Below are 15,935 nucleotides of genomic sequence, written 5' to 3'. Positions count from 1 at the left end.
CCAACCATGATTTTGGCTGAAATCACAACTGTCTTCTGTGTGATGGGGTCCCTTTCTCTGCATACATGGCCATGTTTCCGATATACAAACATACACCCGCCTGGGAGCAGCTACATGGGAGTTTTTTCAGGACACGCAACTGTCCGTGAGTCCAATGAGGTCTGCCACTTCACTAGTTCTGAGGTGAACAGATGGTCTACTGCTCACATGAGCTACTGGCAAATGAAGACTGACCCAAAATAACATTCAGGTGAAACGGTGTTCATGCAAACACAGCTTTTACCTCAAAGTTGTGGTTTTTCCCTCCAAGCCTGCACTCTCGAGGCCTCCTCATCCCCCCGTTGAGTGCGATGCGTGGAACAAATCACCACATTCCAAGTCCATATACAGTCAGGAAAATCTCTGGAGATGAGTCATGTTTACCTTAATGAGTATGGTCAAACTAGAAAGAGATATGGAGGTCGGGGTCAACACAAACACAGATGTTGTAATCTGAAGGGATGTGCTCATAGGTTTAAAGACAAGTAACTAAAAGAAGAAACAAGGGTTTCTCCAGTCCACAACTGGACTGCTCTTGACCTAAAAAGCTCAAATCAACCAAATAATATTAACAATGTGAAGCCTACGCCGTCATCTAGAATATACAGTCCCACAGAAACTTCTCTTTCTCTGCAGACTTTGATGAAACATGAGCTATTTCCTGTTGCCTGCAGCAGTGACAGGAGAGACATGAAATTGGCTTCACTCGGGGAAAAGTTGACAGATATATTGATCCATCTAAAAAAAAGTAACTGCAGCGGCCCGGGGGGTGAGAGCCACCATTCCTATCCAGTCCCCACCCTGTGTGAAAGCAGCTTGATCGGCTGTAAAACTGCATGGAGCAGCTTGTCATCAAATACAGGGAGGTGGGGGGCGGAGCAAAATTTACTACCATAGGCTTCCTCTGCAAAGCATATGCATGCTAAGACAGCTGGCCATTAAATAAAGAAACCCGCAAGATGGAGAATCTGGAAATACAGCGCTCCTGCGATGCAAGGCACATCTGCAGGATAAATGGGGAAAAATAAAACCTTTGATATCTTTGAAATGAAAGTGCATGATACATCTCCATCAGTGTGGGCCAGAAACGGGGAGCTCCGGGGAACGTGGCCACTAAATTGAACAACAAGAGCTGAGCCGCAATCTATAAAGCACCCGTCTGCAGTGGAGTGTGCTTCACCGCGCCGGATAAGTGCTCCACCTACTCACCTTCCCCTGCTTGACAATATCCAGAAAAAAAAAAGGGTTCTCAAAGTTGTTGGGAGTGGAGCGGGACACTGTCTGCTGTCAACCAGCCTCACACACGCCAGCTTTATGTACAGAATACCTCAAAATGAATTAAATGTGTACTCTATTTATCACTACAATTTAGTTGTACATGTTGACAGCGACTCGTGAATTATTAAATGTGTTTTATTTCAGGGCGATTGATTCTACTTTCTATGTAATATTCATGAATCGTCTATCAATTAACACTTCTGCCGGTTGGTCCAGCAGACATGCAAAATGAATGAGACTCACGAGAAAACTCATTAAACAGCACGGCTACAAAAGTCCGCCTCGTCAAAAACCTGCAGGCACGGTGTCTGCGGGTTCATTAGGAAAGCACTGATGTGTCCTCCTGTACCTGAACACATCGCCGAGCGCCAGCATGCACGTTCTGGTAAACATGACGCCAACATGTTATCAGCATGGTACAGGAAGCGTGTGTCACATTGGATTTTATTGATCGTTCTATTTTAATTAGTGGACTTTTGTGCAACAACATGATACATGTATCAATAAACGTTGGTATTTCTACAATAAATTGATTGATTGTTGAGTGTATCCAATTAAAAGCAAAACACCCACATTTGAGAAGCTGGTAACCATGAATATTCAGAAATATCACCTGATTAATTACTTAAAAAATATCAGATTATCCTAATTGTTGATGGTTCATCTTCTGTTGATTAATTAGCAAAAAAACGACTATTTGTTTCACTCCTTATTAATATTAGCTCACCATGAACTCTACAGCTTCCCTCGCTTTGACCTTGCAGCTGTTAAAGTGCATCAATTTGATGCATTTAATGAAAAATGGATAAAAAATGTCCGTTTTGTTCAGATATCACGCAGCCTTCCTCACCGTGCAATACTAGAGATTCTGCTGAGTAGACAGAAAGCTGGGGGGAGAGTATCACTGCAGGATCAGATAGACGTTTTATGAAGGAATAAATCCCCAGAGAACGTCTGAGTAAACAATCCTGCAGCTGATTTCAAGAGTAAGGAGAGAAATAACTGGAAAGAGTAGATGTATGGAAGACTAACGGTGAGGCATTCAATTTCTCATCAAAGCGTAAAGTCTAGGCTCTCGGCCCAGAATTGCTTATTGAACACAGAATTTCAGGTGCGTCAAAGTCATGATGCATCGCTGCCAGATATGCACAATGATAGTGAAATGAGAAACTAAATCATACATAAATAAACCCAAAACCTTGGAAAATGGACAGTATGTGCTTTCGCAATGATCTCTGAATTTATATCCCTTCAAAGGATGCAGTAAAAATCTTGATCATCTGCAGCGGAATTAAATTAAACACATTTTTTACTACCCGGCCTTAAATTACCTTCTACATAATCAACATTAAGTTTGAACAGCAAGCTTTCTTGAAAAAAAATAAAATCCTCTTGGAAAGGAAAGGATGAGTGAACAGTGGGGTTTCACATTTATCTCTGGTGCACAGTTTCTGCCAGGGTAAACCCAATAAAATCAGAGCCGGGGTGCAGTGCAGCTCTCTTTTCTGCATGAACTTTATAGTGTTGCTTCAAGGCATAACACGACCGGCCAAGACAAAAAGCGCTGAATTGTAAACGCCTCTTAATGCGTTTCTTAATGTCAGAAAATAACGGTTTGCTGGACTCACCGGGCTTCAAACAGGAAACAAAGCAGAGCCCTGCCTCAGGAGATGCAGGACACTCTAACGCTATCAAGCCAAACGGGTTGCTATGGTAACCTTAATGACGATAAAGCACACAGACGCTGTCACGAGGAAAAACACTGATCGATTTTGCTAAGCTGTCATTAGTAAAAAGGTTAGCCGATTTGTTAAGAGCATATTAGGAAGAAGAAGAGAGAAAAAACAACAACCCCGTCCGAGGGGATCTTTGACCCTAGCGGTGATATAAGTGCTCCGTGAAAGACAAGATTAATGCTGCAGATCAGGTTAGCGTTCTGGGAATAAAAGACTTCCATCAAAGCAAAGTAGGAGTCTCTTTCAAGCCTGCCTGGCATCAAACAATACAAGCACCAACAGCCAATCGATGGGCTGTGATGGATAATCATTTCTCCATGACCGAGAGCAGCGCAGCAGAAACACAACAGCTTGTGATTTTCCTAAAGACGTACTATGTTCATGTATTTATGCATAATTAGCATTTTTTGAAATCACGCTTCATTAGATAAATAGAAAATAGAGCTATAAGTTTATTTTAATTGTTGACAAATCTGCTAATTGCTTTCTTCATTAATGAGGTTTCTATAAAATGTCAGGAAATGTTTTTTTAAAATGGCTATTATGTTTTACAAGAACCAAACAGCTTGTTTTGTTCCATGAAAAATCTAAAATCCAAAGTCATTCAGTTTGGAATTATAGCCTATATGACGGATAAGGAAACCATCAAACCCTCACGTTTAAGAATCTGGGACCAGCGAAATAAAGTTGAATTCTTTATTAAAAGCTGTGAATAAATACATGGCCAATAAAAGATGAAATCACCTTAAAGGGATCACACAGCACAGAGGAAAAAAAGTATATGAACTAAGTAAATATTAATGTTGATGTTTAATTCAGAAGACTCATTAAAAAGGGATTAATGAAGTGCTGAGAGGACAAAAGCTTAAGCCCCTCCATTAATTGGCAAAAAAAAAAAAATCCCATAAGTGAATGCTAAACTATATATTGTATCTTATGGAATTCTAACATTGTAGATAAAACAGTGTATGAAGCGTATAAGAAAAGAAACCCCCACTGTAATGTGTTCCAAACAAAAGGAATAAAAGAGAAGGAAACGCTGCTGATAAGAACCAAAGTAAAAACTGCTTTTCTGAATCATAAAATTAACAGAAGCTGTGACGATGCAGGGTGACACTGCAGATAAGAGCCGGGGTCGATATCTGGGGGACAGTAATGAATTGCTTATGACATCAGTGTGCTAATGTTAGCACAACGGCCCCCTTAGGGCACCGCTGGAACACATGTGGGATGCCTCCTCGCACTGAAACGCCTCATATGCACTTTATTGACCGCTCCCATTGCAGTGTGTGAACACGGCGCTGTAACAGAATAATGGCTCGTCACACTGAATATATGGCAGGATATCCAGTGTAGTCACTCTTCATTGGCGTTTATTACCGTTCTATCGAATCAGGCGTTTTGAAAAGGTCATTATGGGGAAAAAACTGATGAAAATCTCCTTTATTATAAATCAGCTGATGGAATACTTTGAACAGAAACCTGAAATGCAATCTCACTTTCCTCCCAGTTGGGAACAGAGTGCAAATCTCTGCACCGGCAACGTTTTATCTACACTCCGGCTCGGGGCTATTAGACGGGGAGATGAATGCTCTCCAACAAGACACTGATAAGACTAACTCCCTTTGTGTGTCCATTCACACACAGCGGAGGAGAGGCCTGCGATGGAAAAAGACTAACCCCAAACAGAATGAGCTTACACCGGCTCAACAGATCAAAAGAAGAATGCTTTATTTCTTTTCACTTTATTTTAATTGCACACTCTGAAATGGGTAAATTAACCCCCAGCTCTTGTTTCAAGGGACATAACTTTAGCCATAATGCTCACTTCTTTTCATGATTTCAGTCGAGCCTCTATCTGAAATACTAATCTGAAAAGGTTCCATGCCCAAAATCAACCACAGATGCTTCTTTCGTGAAATTATTCCGACGTCGGAAACCGATCCCCGCGGCTCTCCAGCCTGCGGCGACATTGCGGCAACGTTCACCCGCGATCCCGATCAGCCCTCGCCTTTTTGATATGCCTTCAAAACGCGCATCGGTTACGATAGGTACTTTAAAATTCTGCCTCGAGCGTTTCTCTAAATCCTTATGGGGGTCCGACACCTCATTATCTCTGCTTTTCAACAATGTCCTTCACGCTCACTACTGCCAGCGGTGAGTCTGTTAGGCCACCGCTGTGGAATCATAAACGTCCTGGGGCAACATGAAAGTTGTAGGAATTCTAATTAGAATTTTTTTTTTTTTTTTAGATCTCTCATCCATCAGATTCGCGACCACATGTGTGAAAATACAATTAGTGCGATATTTAGACCACTTCAACTTCATTTTGAACAGGAGGCAAAGCCCGTTAGGTCTCCAGGTCGGCCTTTAAGGCACCTCTTCACCTCTGCCTGCATCTGTTAGCAGAACAGGTGACCTTCTGTGTCATTGCTGGGCCTCTGTTGCTTGATAGCGGTTAGCACACATGCTAAAGCACTGAAAACTTTCCAGTATGCAAAGAATGGAGGTGTATTCTAGAAGGATCTAAGTGCTGCGTTACGTGATCTCCGATGGTATATGTCCCGACTCGGCAGAGCCCATTTCACCCACCAGGAACTCCACATTATAACCTAAGAGCACATTATAAAACAAATAGTGGCGGGGGGAACAGACAGAGCTCAGGTTATTCCTGGAATGCAAATGAACAGGACTGAAACTAAAGTTTGTGAGCGAGTCCAGTAGAGCTGAAACAATGAGGCAATTAATCCATTAGTTCGTGTCTGCAGCTATTTTTTTATTACCAATCATTTTAGTCATATTTCATGCAAAAATGCCAAAGAAAAAGAACACCAGGAGAATACTCCCCCCCCCCTCCCTTTGTGCCTGTAAATTAAAAAAGGAAAGTCATTAGTATTTAAGCTAACCACGCAAATAAGCACATTTGAATAATATCTTCCTATTGGTCCTGTTTATTTATTGAGTAGCAATAATGTTTTTTTTAACGTCATTGTCTTATTTTCTCAGGAAGAAAGAAAAAGCTGTTACAAGAAAGAGCTGCAGAGGTTTAAATTAAACATCCATTACACTAGAAGGACAGTGATGTCATACCAGCAGAACAGAGAAAACAGACCATGAAGCTCCCATATAGAATAAAAGAAAACCTCAGGTAACGTAATATACAAATAGCTTCAACGACTAATCCCATCTTCTCATGATACAGGTGTTGCTAATCTCTACCGACTCTTTTCACCTTTCCTTTAGCTTTGAAAGACATTTGGGGATTTCATATGACATTTAAGATCCGCCCGACTACATTTATGAAACAGAATGGTGGCAGAGAAGGGAGAAAGACAAAAGGAAAGAAGAAGGAAATCACAATATATCTGAGTGATGAACACATTATTGCCGAGGGACAGTAATGAACTCCTCCTACTCCCCTCATCGCTCAGTGTGATTGAGTGAGGGGTCAGCGGACATCTTCACTGAGAGCAAAAACAATAATGATGTATTTACTGTTCCTCAGGCCAGCCGGGTCTTTGAATACGTCTCAGACATCATGAATCTCAACCTATATTCTGAGAGGTGACTGGATGAAAGTGGGCTGACCCCCTCAACCCCTTTCTGGCCTCATGAATTACCACCCAACTGTCTTTTTGCTAATTTGTGATGATGCATTTGTTTTTGCCCAACACTGTGATGAGTCGTGATACACGAGGACACAGCTTTTGCCCATATTTTCATTTCCCAGCCTGGGAAAACGCTCAAAATGTGGTTGGCGGTTTGGAATGAGATGCAAATATCGGGTTTGAATGAAAATCACACATTTTCTAGGGCATCGATCTCGTTATACCGGCCAAGCGCTCTGCATGCAGATCAGTCCCGAGCTGCATCAAACACCCATCGGAGGAACACAAACGCGCTCCTTTCGAACGCTGTTCATATTTTCAAATAATTGCAAATCTCAGTCTTATCACAGGAGTATGTTGGTTATGTAAAGTCCTGAGTAAGAGCCAATCAGCTTTTCCTCCATCTCTCAGGAGCACTGAATGCAAGGCTAAGCAGAGCCAATAAGGCTCCAACAAGATTTATATCATATCGAACACACCCAGGGAAATGTTTATTTATTTGACCTTCCCCCCCTTTGTAAAGTCCTTAAAAAGCAGATTTGCATTGCGATCAGTTGGACTCCTACTAATCAAATTGGGAGGCCTGGTATGTACAGTATGTGCAGAATGGAATAACCTTGCTTAATATGCAAATCACAGATGTAATTACATCACTATAATGTCAATCAGAGGCCCTAGGGAACAATTAGGATTTGGCGTATGGCCACCTGTATTATTAACCAGCTCAGAGCAAAAACTCAAACTTCCCACTACCTTTTTTTTAGACATATATAAACTTTAAAGTGTTGGAAATAAGCTTATATCAGAGCTTAAGTGACGCAAACAATTTAGCTGTCACACAAATTGGGATGTGGCAGGAAAGGGAAAAAATGCTCATCAGATCAACTTTTAATTCACTTATTCTGCAGTTAGACACGACGGCATTCCTTGAACCTTTTAACACTTGCAAAAAGCTATTTACTGAATGACTGCCTTGAAGATGAGAAAAATAAAACAACTTAGTCGCCGCCCTGGGAGTAGGCAAATTACACCCACCACCATGCAGTACAAATGATCATTACCACTGTAATTATTGGAAGGCCATCACGTTTGAAAATCATCAGGAGAAGTGGATTGCCAGTAAGCAATTCTATTAGTATGAGGAAAATGCATTACGAGGGGATTATGTGGTGAGTTAATGTCCTCAGTTTGACAAAAAAAAGTGACATTCCCTCAACTTGTGGTCCCTTGAAATCCATATATTCTGTAAAAAAGGCACCGTGAAAATCTGTCGGTTCAATATGAAGATACTGAATATGTTCCACCAATCCAGTCCGAGCGTAATGAACCAGCACCATTACTCCAAAATAGGTGTTGTTACTTAAGCGGTGCCATAATGTCAAACAAACACACAGCAAGAACTCATGCAGACGATTTATTCTGGCGAGTGACTCTGTTAGTGTTAAGACGGAATTAACTGTCATAACAAAGCGTATATTGTGCCATGCTAAAAAGCTCCGCAGGCCAGCTGAGAGCCGTCTCTTTTCCATGACCTCATTTTTGTTTGGTTCCTCGCGGCAGGCCTGGTGTGGTTTTGTTGACCCAATTTCTGCAAAAAGGTGCACGTCTGCCGATAGACCCAGAAAAAAACTACAGCAGTTACTTAAGAAGGATAGGCCTTCGTCCACCGGGAGCAATGATACTCCTGGTTTCTCCCTCAAGTGGGAACAAATGGGACCGGTGGAGCAGCAAATATAGAGGTCGCCCCTTAATGTGTAGCTGCATGGGTGAGAAATTCTCAACTTTATTCTCTGTGAAAGGTCGAAAAACCGAGAAAGGCCATTTCAAAACAATGATCTTGGGTCAGTGCTACCAAGAAACTAATACGATGTTTTTCCAGTTGTACAGTAAGAGCCTTCTCTGGGAAACAAAGATAACAAATAAGCTCTCTTTCATAGCATACTGGAAAAAAAGGTATTCTCCAAGGTCGATCTAAGCGAGGGAAACTGATCAAGTGCATTTCAGTCAGAATTAAAGCTACGCTGTAGCTTTAATTCTAATATGGATCTCAACATTTTTTTTAAATGTCCAAGTAATATTGCCAATATACTGTAATTTTGCTAATTCTAATCCCTGACTTTCTTGCGCCCCCAAGAGGTATTGTCAAATATCAACAAAATCTTGTTAGATTGCCATGAAATTCATGTTCCCCTAAGGTTGCATTAATAATGTCAACTTTTTTTTAATCAGATTATTGTATTTAATCCAATACTCTATGATCAAACACCTGCAAAACTATTGACATTCCGATCAGCCTCACCTGTAGGCTACTATGATTTTAGTACCAGCTACCTGATGTTAGCATCCTAGCATGCTAATCTCAGGTATACACCTTTTAAACATTAGCATCTTAACAATATGACTATGAGCCAGCATTCAACTTTAAATAATTAAGTGAATTTGCCATACATACCCTATAATATAGACTTTTATTCTCTGATCTTTTGTTATGAATATATTATCAGCTCGGCTGCGGCAGACTTCAGTCAGGTTTTCATTCCATGGCGGGCTGCCAGATTCAAACTGTAAAATATAACTCTTCTCTGGCATTTTTCGGACAGAGATCCACCTTCAGCCATCTGTCTCCGCCTCCATCCCCGCATGTGCAATGTCACAAATAATTACTATTCCCTTTCTCTCTCTCAACTTCCCTATTGCCTTAAATGTCTTAATACATGTGCGCAGGCAGAGACCCAGCTACCGGGATCCTATGGCCTTAGAGCAGCGTCTGGCAGTCTGTCTGTGGTAAAGTGTTGAGTAGCCTCGGCTACTGTAAACCATATTATTAACTTTCCTTTTAGCAAAATTGCCATGTCAGCTTAGTCCACACAGCCGGCGTGTTGTTGTTATATAAGTGTAAGAGGGTCTGTTCTGCACAACGTGATTGATTGACGCCTTTCAGTTTGTGGTGCAAAAGCTAAAAAAAAATGTTTATGTTCTATGTGAAAGTGCTCTAAAACAGTTCAACAAAATATATTCATGTGTGATTAATTAATTAATTGATACTGAACACTCGGGCCGGTCCATCTCTTCTATTACCGGGGTGGAAATTTGCCTACCTAATGAGGCTGCAAAATGTAATCATCCATTTAGTTATTCATCTTTGTCTCAGGAATGCAAAGCAAATTGGTATTAAACATAAAAAGAAAGAGCTGTAATTAGAGCTGAAGCAATGGCTAAAATAGAGACCACCCAGTGAATCAAGAGGTAACTTATATGTACTACTTCACACCACCAGGCATTTTTTACCTCTTAATGGATCATTTTACAACAGTATGATAGCGATCATTTAATATCACGGCCTCAATTAGCAATGAAACGTCAAATATCTCACTGCCATAGAACCGCCATCTTAACATAAGTAAATATAACCTCAGACTTAACTGAGCTCAAGCTTAATTGCGCTTTCATTTGGATCCTGTTGCTCGGCAACCATGGTAACCAACTAAAGGAGAGTAGTAATGTCATTTCTTTTACTAAAAGTGCATAATATACTCCTTTAAAAGGTGAATTATTTGGTGAAATCCCAATTAAACAGCATGCCCATCCCATTTGCAACAAAAAAATAATAATTAAACTGTTCCAAAATTACAATCTGCTTGCAACTTTACATCACAAAATGGCATGAAAATGATATTTCTCTTCTAAATATGCATTCCTTCGATGCACACCAAGCACCCGGCCGTTTTGAGGAAAAAATATCTGCAGACTCTGAGATAACAGTCTCAGTGGGACGCTCCCAGCAGGACTTCAATCTTATTTCTCTTCCTTCCAACAGTGACAGGTTGATGCAGCCATCTGGGACAGTGCCCACACCTTGTGCAACACTTGTCACTAACATGTCACGTGATGACACATTTGTCGTGGCAAAAATGCTGCATTCAAGTCAAAGTAATGTTTCATAATAGATTGTAGAGATGTCTGAAGCCAGCATTTAAGTCGTTTTTAATGGTAGAATCAGGAACACAAACCTGATCTTTTTGTTATTGGGGACCCAGTATAACTGGAAAACATGGCATTATGTGCCCAGAGTACACATTATATGTGAATTACATAGGAAAAATGCATTTAGGGTCGTACAGGTTACTTTTAAGGTAATTAATATATCCTAAAATACATAAATGCTGTAGGTCAGAGATGATTATCCTTCATGATGAACATTAAATACATCACACCTTATCAGAGGCTATCTCAGGGGGGATGTGAATTAAATCGTATGGTCGTTCAGGCCTAGCTGTGAACATCTGCCTGCTGTTTGGACGCCGCTTGGTAAACAGGCAGCGGGAGGTGAATTAGCCTGCGACGGGGACAGGTGTGTTAAAGTAGAGTGACACGGACACAAGGAAGTCATTTCTGCCCCGCGGCAGCCAAAGGCTTACGAGGTTCCACCGTCCCGGGTATCAATCAGGAGAACCTATTTATAGAGGGGGCCCAGGCCGCTGCTCGAATACAAACACTTGACTGAAGTAGGTTACCGGCAAACGGCCGCATCACCGGCAGACAAAGAGGACAAAAAGGAGGACGTCTGAGGGAAAAGACAGCGGCCATGTGGAGGATAAGTTATGCACAAAGCAGGGGATGATTAATGACTTTTACAACAAACTTTCCAATGTCGTCATCTTCTTTCTACATCTTTTGGGAGACGCAATTAAGTTATGTATTCCGTCATTGATTAATCTAATTTATTTAACTGTAAAAGTTGTTTTGTTGTTTTATTTTAGAACCAAAGCAGTCCATATGCTTCCATGAGGCTTCCTCTCACAAACAAAGAGTTACAAAGTCTATGGAAAAAACACCTCCATGTGGCAACGGATGCATATTTAATGATGTGTAGGATGAGTTGCTGGTATAGCTTAGACAAAAGGATGGGGCTCGGTTACATCACCGAGCGGCACGCCGTCACGCGGCGAAGCCACCCGGCATCTCAGTTGGCTGTATCCAATAGACAGTGTTATTGTCCGTCAACGGGCTACTTTCAGGTGTTTTACAAACAACGCCGTGTGCCGGGGTCGCCCATTCTCAGGCTAATCCCTGGCTGTTAGCTGCTAAGCCCTGTTTATCAACGGAGGGGGTGCGGGTCATACCGCCGACTGAGAAAGACAACGCCAGGCTCGCTGTTGTGTGACATAATGGAAAGTGCTTCACGAATCATGTGTCCTTTGGCCGGGTGATAGTTGAGCCGTTTATAGAAAGGTTCGGCAGGACATTCACTTTATTGGGCAGTGCTGGAATGAGAAACACAGCAATGAGTCAGCAGTTTTGCGAATAAAATAAACATGATTTGCAAAGATTATCTTGCTCAACATATGTGTCATAAAACTATTGTTTGCAATAATCCAAAAGTTTTACAACAATGAGTCATCTCTGCAGCACAAAGCAACGATGATCATCTAGTTATTTTTAGGGCTGCAAGACATGAATGATGATTAAAAACAAATATAATAATAGCCAGGTGGGACTGAAAGCAATAGAAAAAGATGCAAAAGAAACAAATTCACTGTCGTCATCTCTGATGCCATTAGTTGTAAATAACCTGCACTATTGTCTCTCCGGCTGTCACCGGTACTAGCAAGCACTACGTATAAGATTAATGTCAGGGAAAGGTATCACTGTCGGATCCTTCTCCCTCATTCTCCCACAACCAATTTCACAACATATGAATCAAATAAATAGACAACAACGGGACGCGTCTGCATCTGAGAGCCAACGGTCCCGGGGCAATCGCTCTTCTTCCCCTCTCCTCCAATCTCAGAGGCTGCATGCTGCCTCGACTTCCCCCCCTAATCCATCATTGCCTTTTCCCATTTCCACCTTGGATCTACAGAGGCCTGCGCTCTTGACCAAGTGGCAAAACAGATTTAAATGAAAAGTGAATTGGTTTTTCCCCCAAAAAAAGCAGATAATGTTACCTAAAACGACTGGCTAATTTGTGAGTTCTGCTACATCACTGTAGAGACTCACACTCATCAAGGACCCACCATCAAGGACTCTTAATGATGTTTAACATGCCCTCGAAAATAGAGCATTACGGTATCTTTCTCAAGGCTTAAGGGTCCTTTCCGCAGAGATTACCATCATGATGACGCACTGTTGGGCGTGGTATCGGACTGCAGACAAACTCAGCAATTAAACCCAAATCAGTGAGGCGAAGCTGTGGGATTTAGACCTGAAGTCAATCACAAATGCATCTTGATGGGAGTACAATTTAATAAAGCCGGAGGTCGCAGTCCGACAGCCTCGCAGCCTTGAATTTACGAGTTCCCTCAAACGTTACGGCTGTTGAGAAAATACAAAGTGTTCTTGAGTAATGAGAGACAAACAGTTAGTTATTTACTGCTCCAGACTGTGTCTGAAATCTCCAATCATGAAGTCAAACATATTCATGTATACCAGCATATTGTGATGTTGCGACGCTATCGGCAAAGGACACATCTTAGCTACAGTGACTGCATTTGGGGGCTTCTACTGCAGTGCAGACAATAAAAGAATTTATGACGGGTTCACTCCCAGAGTGATAAAAGTACATGTGATGCAGTCGTGTTGCCATGCAGGGTTGTTGTATTGGATACTGGTGTTGTTACTGTATGTAAACCAGGTGAACTAAGTAATATACACCACTGTAAGTGCTGCATTACTTAGAAATAACATTGTCATCTTTACTCTGTCTCCAGGCTCAGTGCTCTTTTTCAGGCACTGCTGCAGCAAATTACGTACTACCTTTAAATGCCTTCATATTCACATTGGCACAAATGCAGGTGATTTAAAGCACTGCTGCTAAACTGCACTGAATGCAGCAAACAGTGTATATTATCATGTTGGTCATTAAATTGTTCTGTAGCGTGCTGCCCTCTCCTGGCAGTAAAGATGAGGTACAGTGATGGATTTCTACCATAATGCATCTATAGAAACTTAAAAAAAAAGTATGTTGTTTGTTAGTGGGATACATAGGGATAAAGACAGTGGCGTTCATGAATAAAGTCTCTTTTTTTTAAAACAAAAACAGCAGGAAGTTGAAAGATTCTTTCTTCTGGAGTTGCTCCAACATCCAGAGGGGACTATTGCCACCTGGTAGGTTGATGGTGTAATCATCTGCATGCTGGGAGGTTATTCTGGGCAACACAGAATAATATAATGTATTATTTATCGTTTATTACTCCATCTCTAATGACACCTGCGAACAAACATATGCAAGGGGAGGAGGCTTCAAATCCAATGTAGCTCTTAAAGTATTATTACAGAACTTAGACAAAGAAGTGCTCATCAGTTTGGCAAGTGAGAGTTCAATTTCACACTTATTAAAAACACTGGAGACTCCATTGCTGCAAGGATACCAGAAGAAGTTATTGGCTTTCATATTTCTTAGGCCACTGTGTTCCAGCTACCTCCAGCAAAAACTTAAGGCGGTATGAAAACGCAGCCTTGCCCTGTGGCGGAAGCGGCGCGTTGCCAATGAAAAACGAGCAGTGGACGGAATGAAAGTCGGACCAAACGCTTCGTCTAATTCAAGTGTGGCTCACGGGAAACACCTGGGACGCGGTGGCGGCTCCAGCTGTGGCCGCCAGCTCAAGTTATAGATTCAAATCAAAACTGTGCAGGTGCACACACACACACACTCCACTGATTATGCGATCTAGAAACTGCACCTGCACCATCCTCCCACACCTAATCAATACCAAATGAGAAAAGTTTCTTCCACCCGTGGTGCATATGCATCGTGTGGCTTCTCTTATTCATGAGGAACAGCTGTTTTGGAGGGCTTCTGTTGTTGTTGTTCCCCTGCAGAAGAATCTTCACTGCAGATGTCATTTAGTCCCGACAGTGACGTTCACGACTGTTTAATAGCATCCTCGATCACACCCAAACACAAGCCATTTATCTGACAAATCAATGCGGCACGACACCTGCTAATTACAAAAAGCTTCATTATTATTAAGAACATCCAGTTTTTAAGTCTGTTTTTAGGAAAGGGGAGTGACGTAACGGCTTTGGCCAATGGCAGCCTTAGTGTCCCCCTGTGTTTTACTGCCTGATATGCAAGGAAAAGTAACTATAAATCCTATTTACAAGGCTATATGGTCATAGTAAATATACATGTATAGAGGCAGTAATCAATAATAATCTAGGTGCAACAAGAATTAATTTACTCAAGCTGTCCAGCGTGACTTGAGGTACGACGTGTTCTGATGTCTCTCACACACACACACACACACACACACACACACACACACACACACACACACACACACACACACACACACACACACACACACACACACACACACACACACACACACACACACACACACACACACACACCATAAATTCTGCCGTCCCTATAAAAAGGTCAATGGATGGTCAATAGCACATTAATATGTTTTATATGGTGTCGACAGCGTGAGTGTTTTCTTGGTCCACAAAGACACGCATTCTTGTTTTCTGTAGTTCATACTCTGCTCAGATGTTTCCTGGACTTCATTTTCAAGTTATGACAGCTTTCGCCTGACTATGTTATGGGTGACGTTATGTTTATTTATGAGTGTGCTCAATGCTGTGAGTATGTGATGAATACATTCTTATTTTGCCCTTCGCAACTGCCAAATTCACCAGGCACAGAGTGGTTTCAAAAAATACATATTTCACTACTTAGCCTTACTAAAATGTCCTCTGCCTGTGTAAACTGCTGATATTTCCCCAGTGTTGGTTTTATCACCTGTGCTATCTGGAAAAAAGGAAAATGGACAGCTCTAAAAACACGGCCGTTCCTCACATAATAAAGGCAAATAATACAGTATATCTGAGCAAAGCAACGATCGATGATCCTGTTTCAAAAGTGTTCATTAGTCCTTCACTCAAGACACAACTAGCCAAAGCAATTCATCTTAATATTCTTGTTCATCTTTAGCAGCTTAAACAATTTATTAATTTGTCTTTTTTTCAGGACAGGGACTAGGAGACGACAAACAGCCAGACTCAGGATTTGACAACCAATTATCCCACGAATGAGATGCATTTAAATAATATTCCACCACCTTGGTTCTGCATCTGTTGCCATAAATCTGTGTTTTTTATTTTATTTTTTGTACCTTTTGGGTTTGGGGAAGCCCAGGTGAGGATGCGCCGCACCAGGCAACAGTTGAGCAGGACTTTCTTGGAGAAGCCGTGGTCTTTACGGAAATGCTGGAGGTCCTCCCTCCACTGGGTCCTCTTGGTTGGTGTACACATGGCTGGAACTTCT

At 41.6% G+C, this 15,935-nt stretch overlaps 1 protein-coding gene across 1 annotated transcript in view; it reads right to left on the bottom strand.

Annotated features, from left to right (window-relative positions):
• The window catches only part of kcnip4a (potassium voltage-gated channel interacting protein 4a), an 87,101-nt gene extending 71,166 nt beyond the window's left edge, over window positions 1-15,935 (bottom strand). The window contains exon 1 of the mRNA XM_084003264.1: window positions 15,784-15,935. Within this exon, the coding sequence (XP_083859390.1) occupies window positions 15,784-15,922 (139 nt within the window). The 5' untranslated portion in view covers window positions 15,923-15,935. The remainder of the gene's footprint in view (window positions 1-15,783) is intronic.

This window comes from Eutrigla gurnardus (genome assembly GCF_963514095.1).
Source record: "Eutrigla gurnardus genome assembly, chromosome: 23".
NCBI classification, from domain to species: domain Eukaryota; kingdom Metazoa; phylum Chordata; class Actinopteri; order Perciformes; family Triglidae; genus Eutrigla; species Eutrigla gurnardus.
This window is presented reverse-complemented; position numbering and strand designations above follow the sequence as displayed.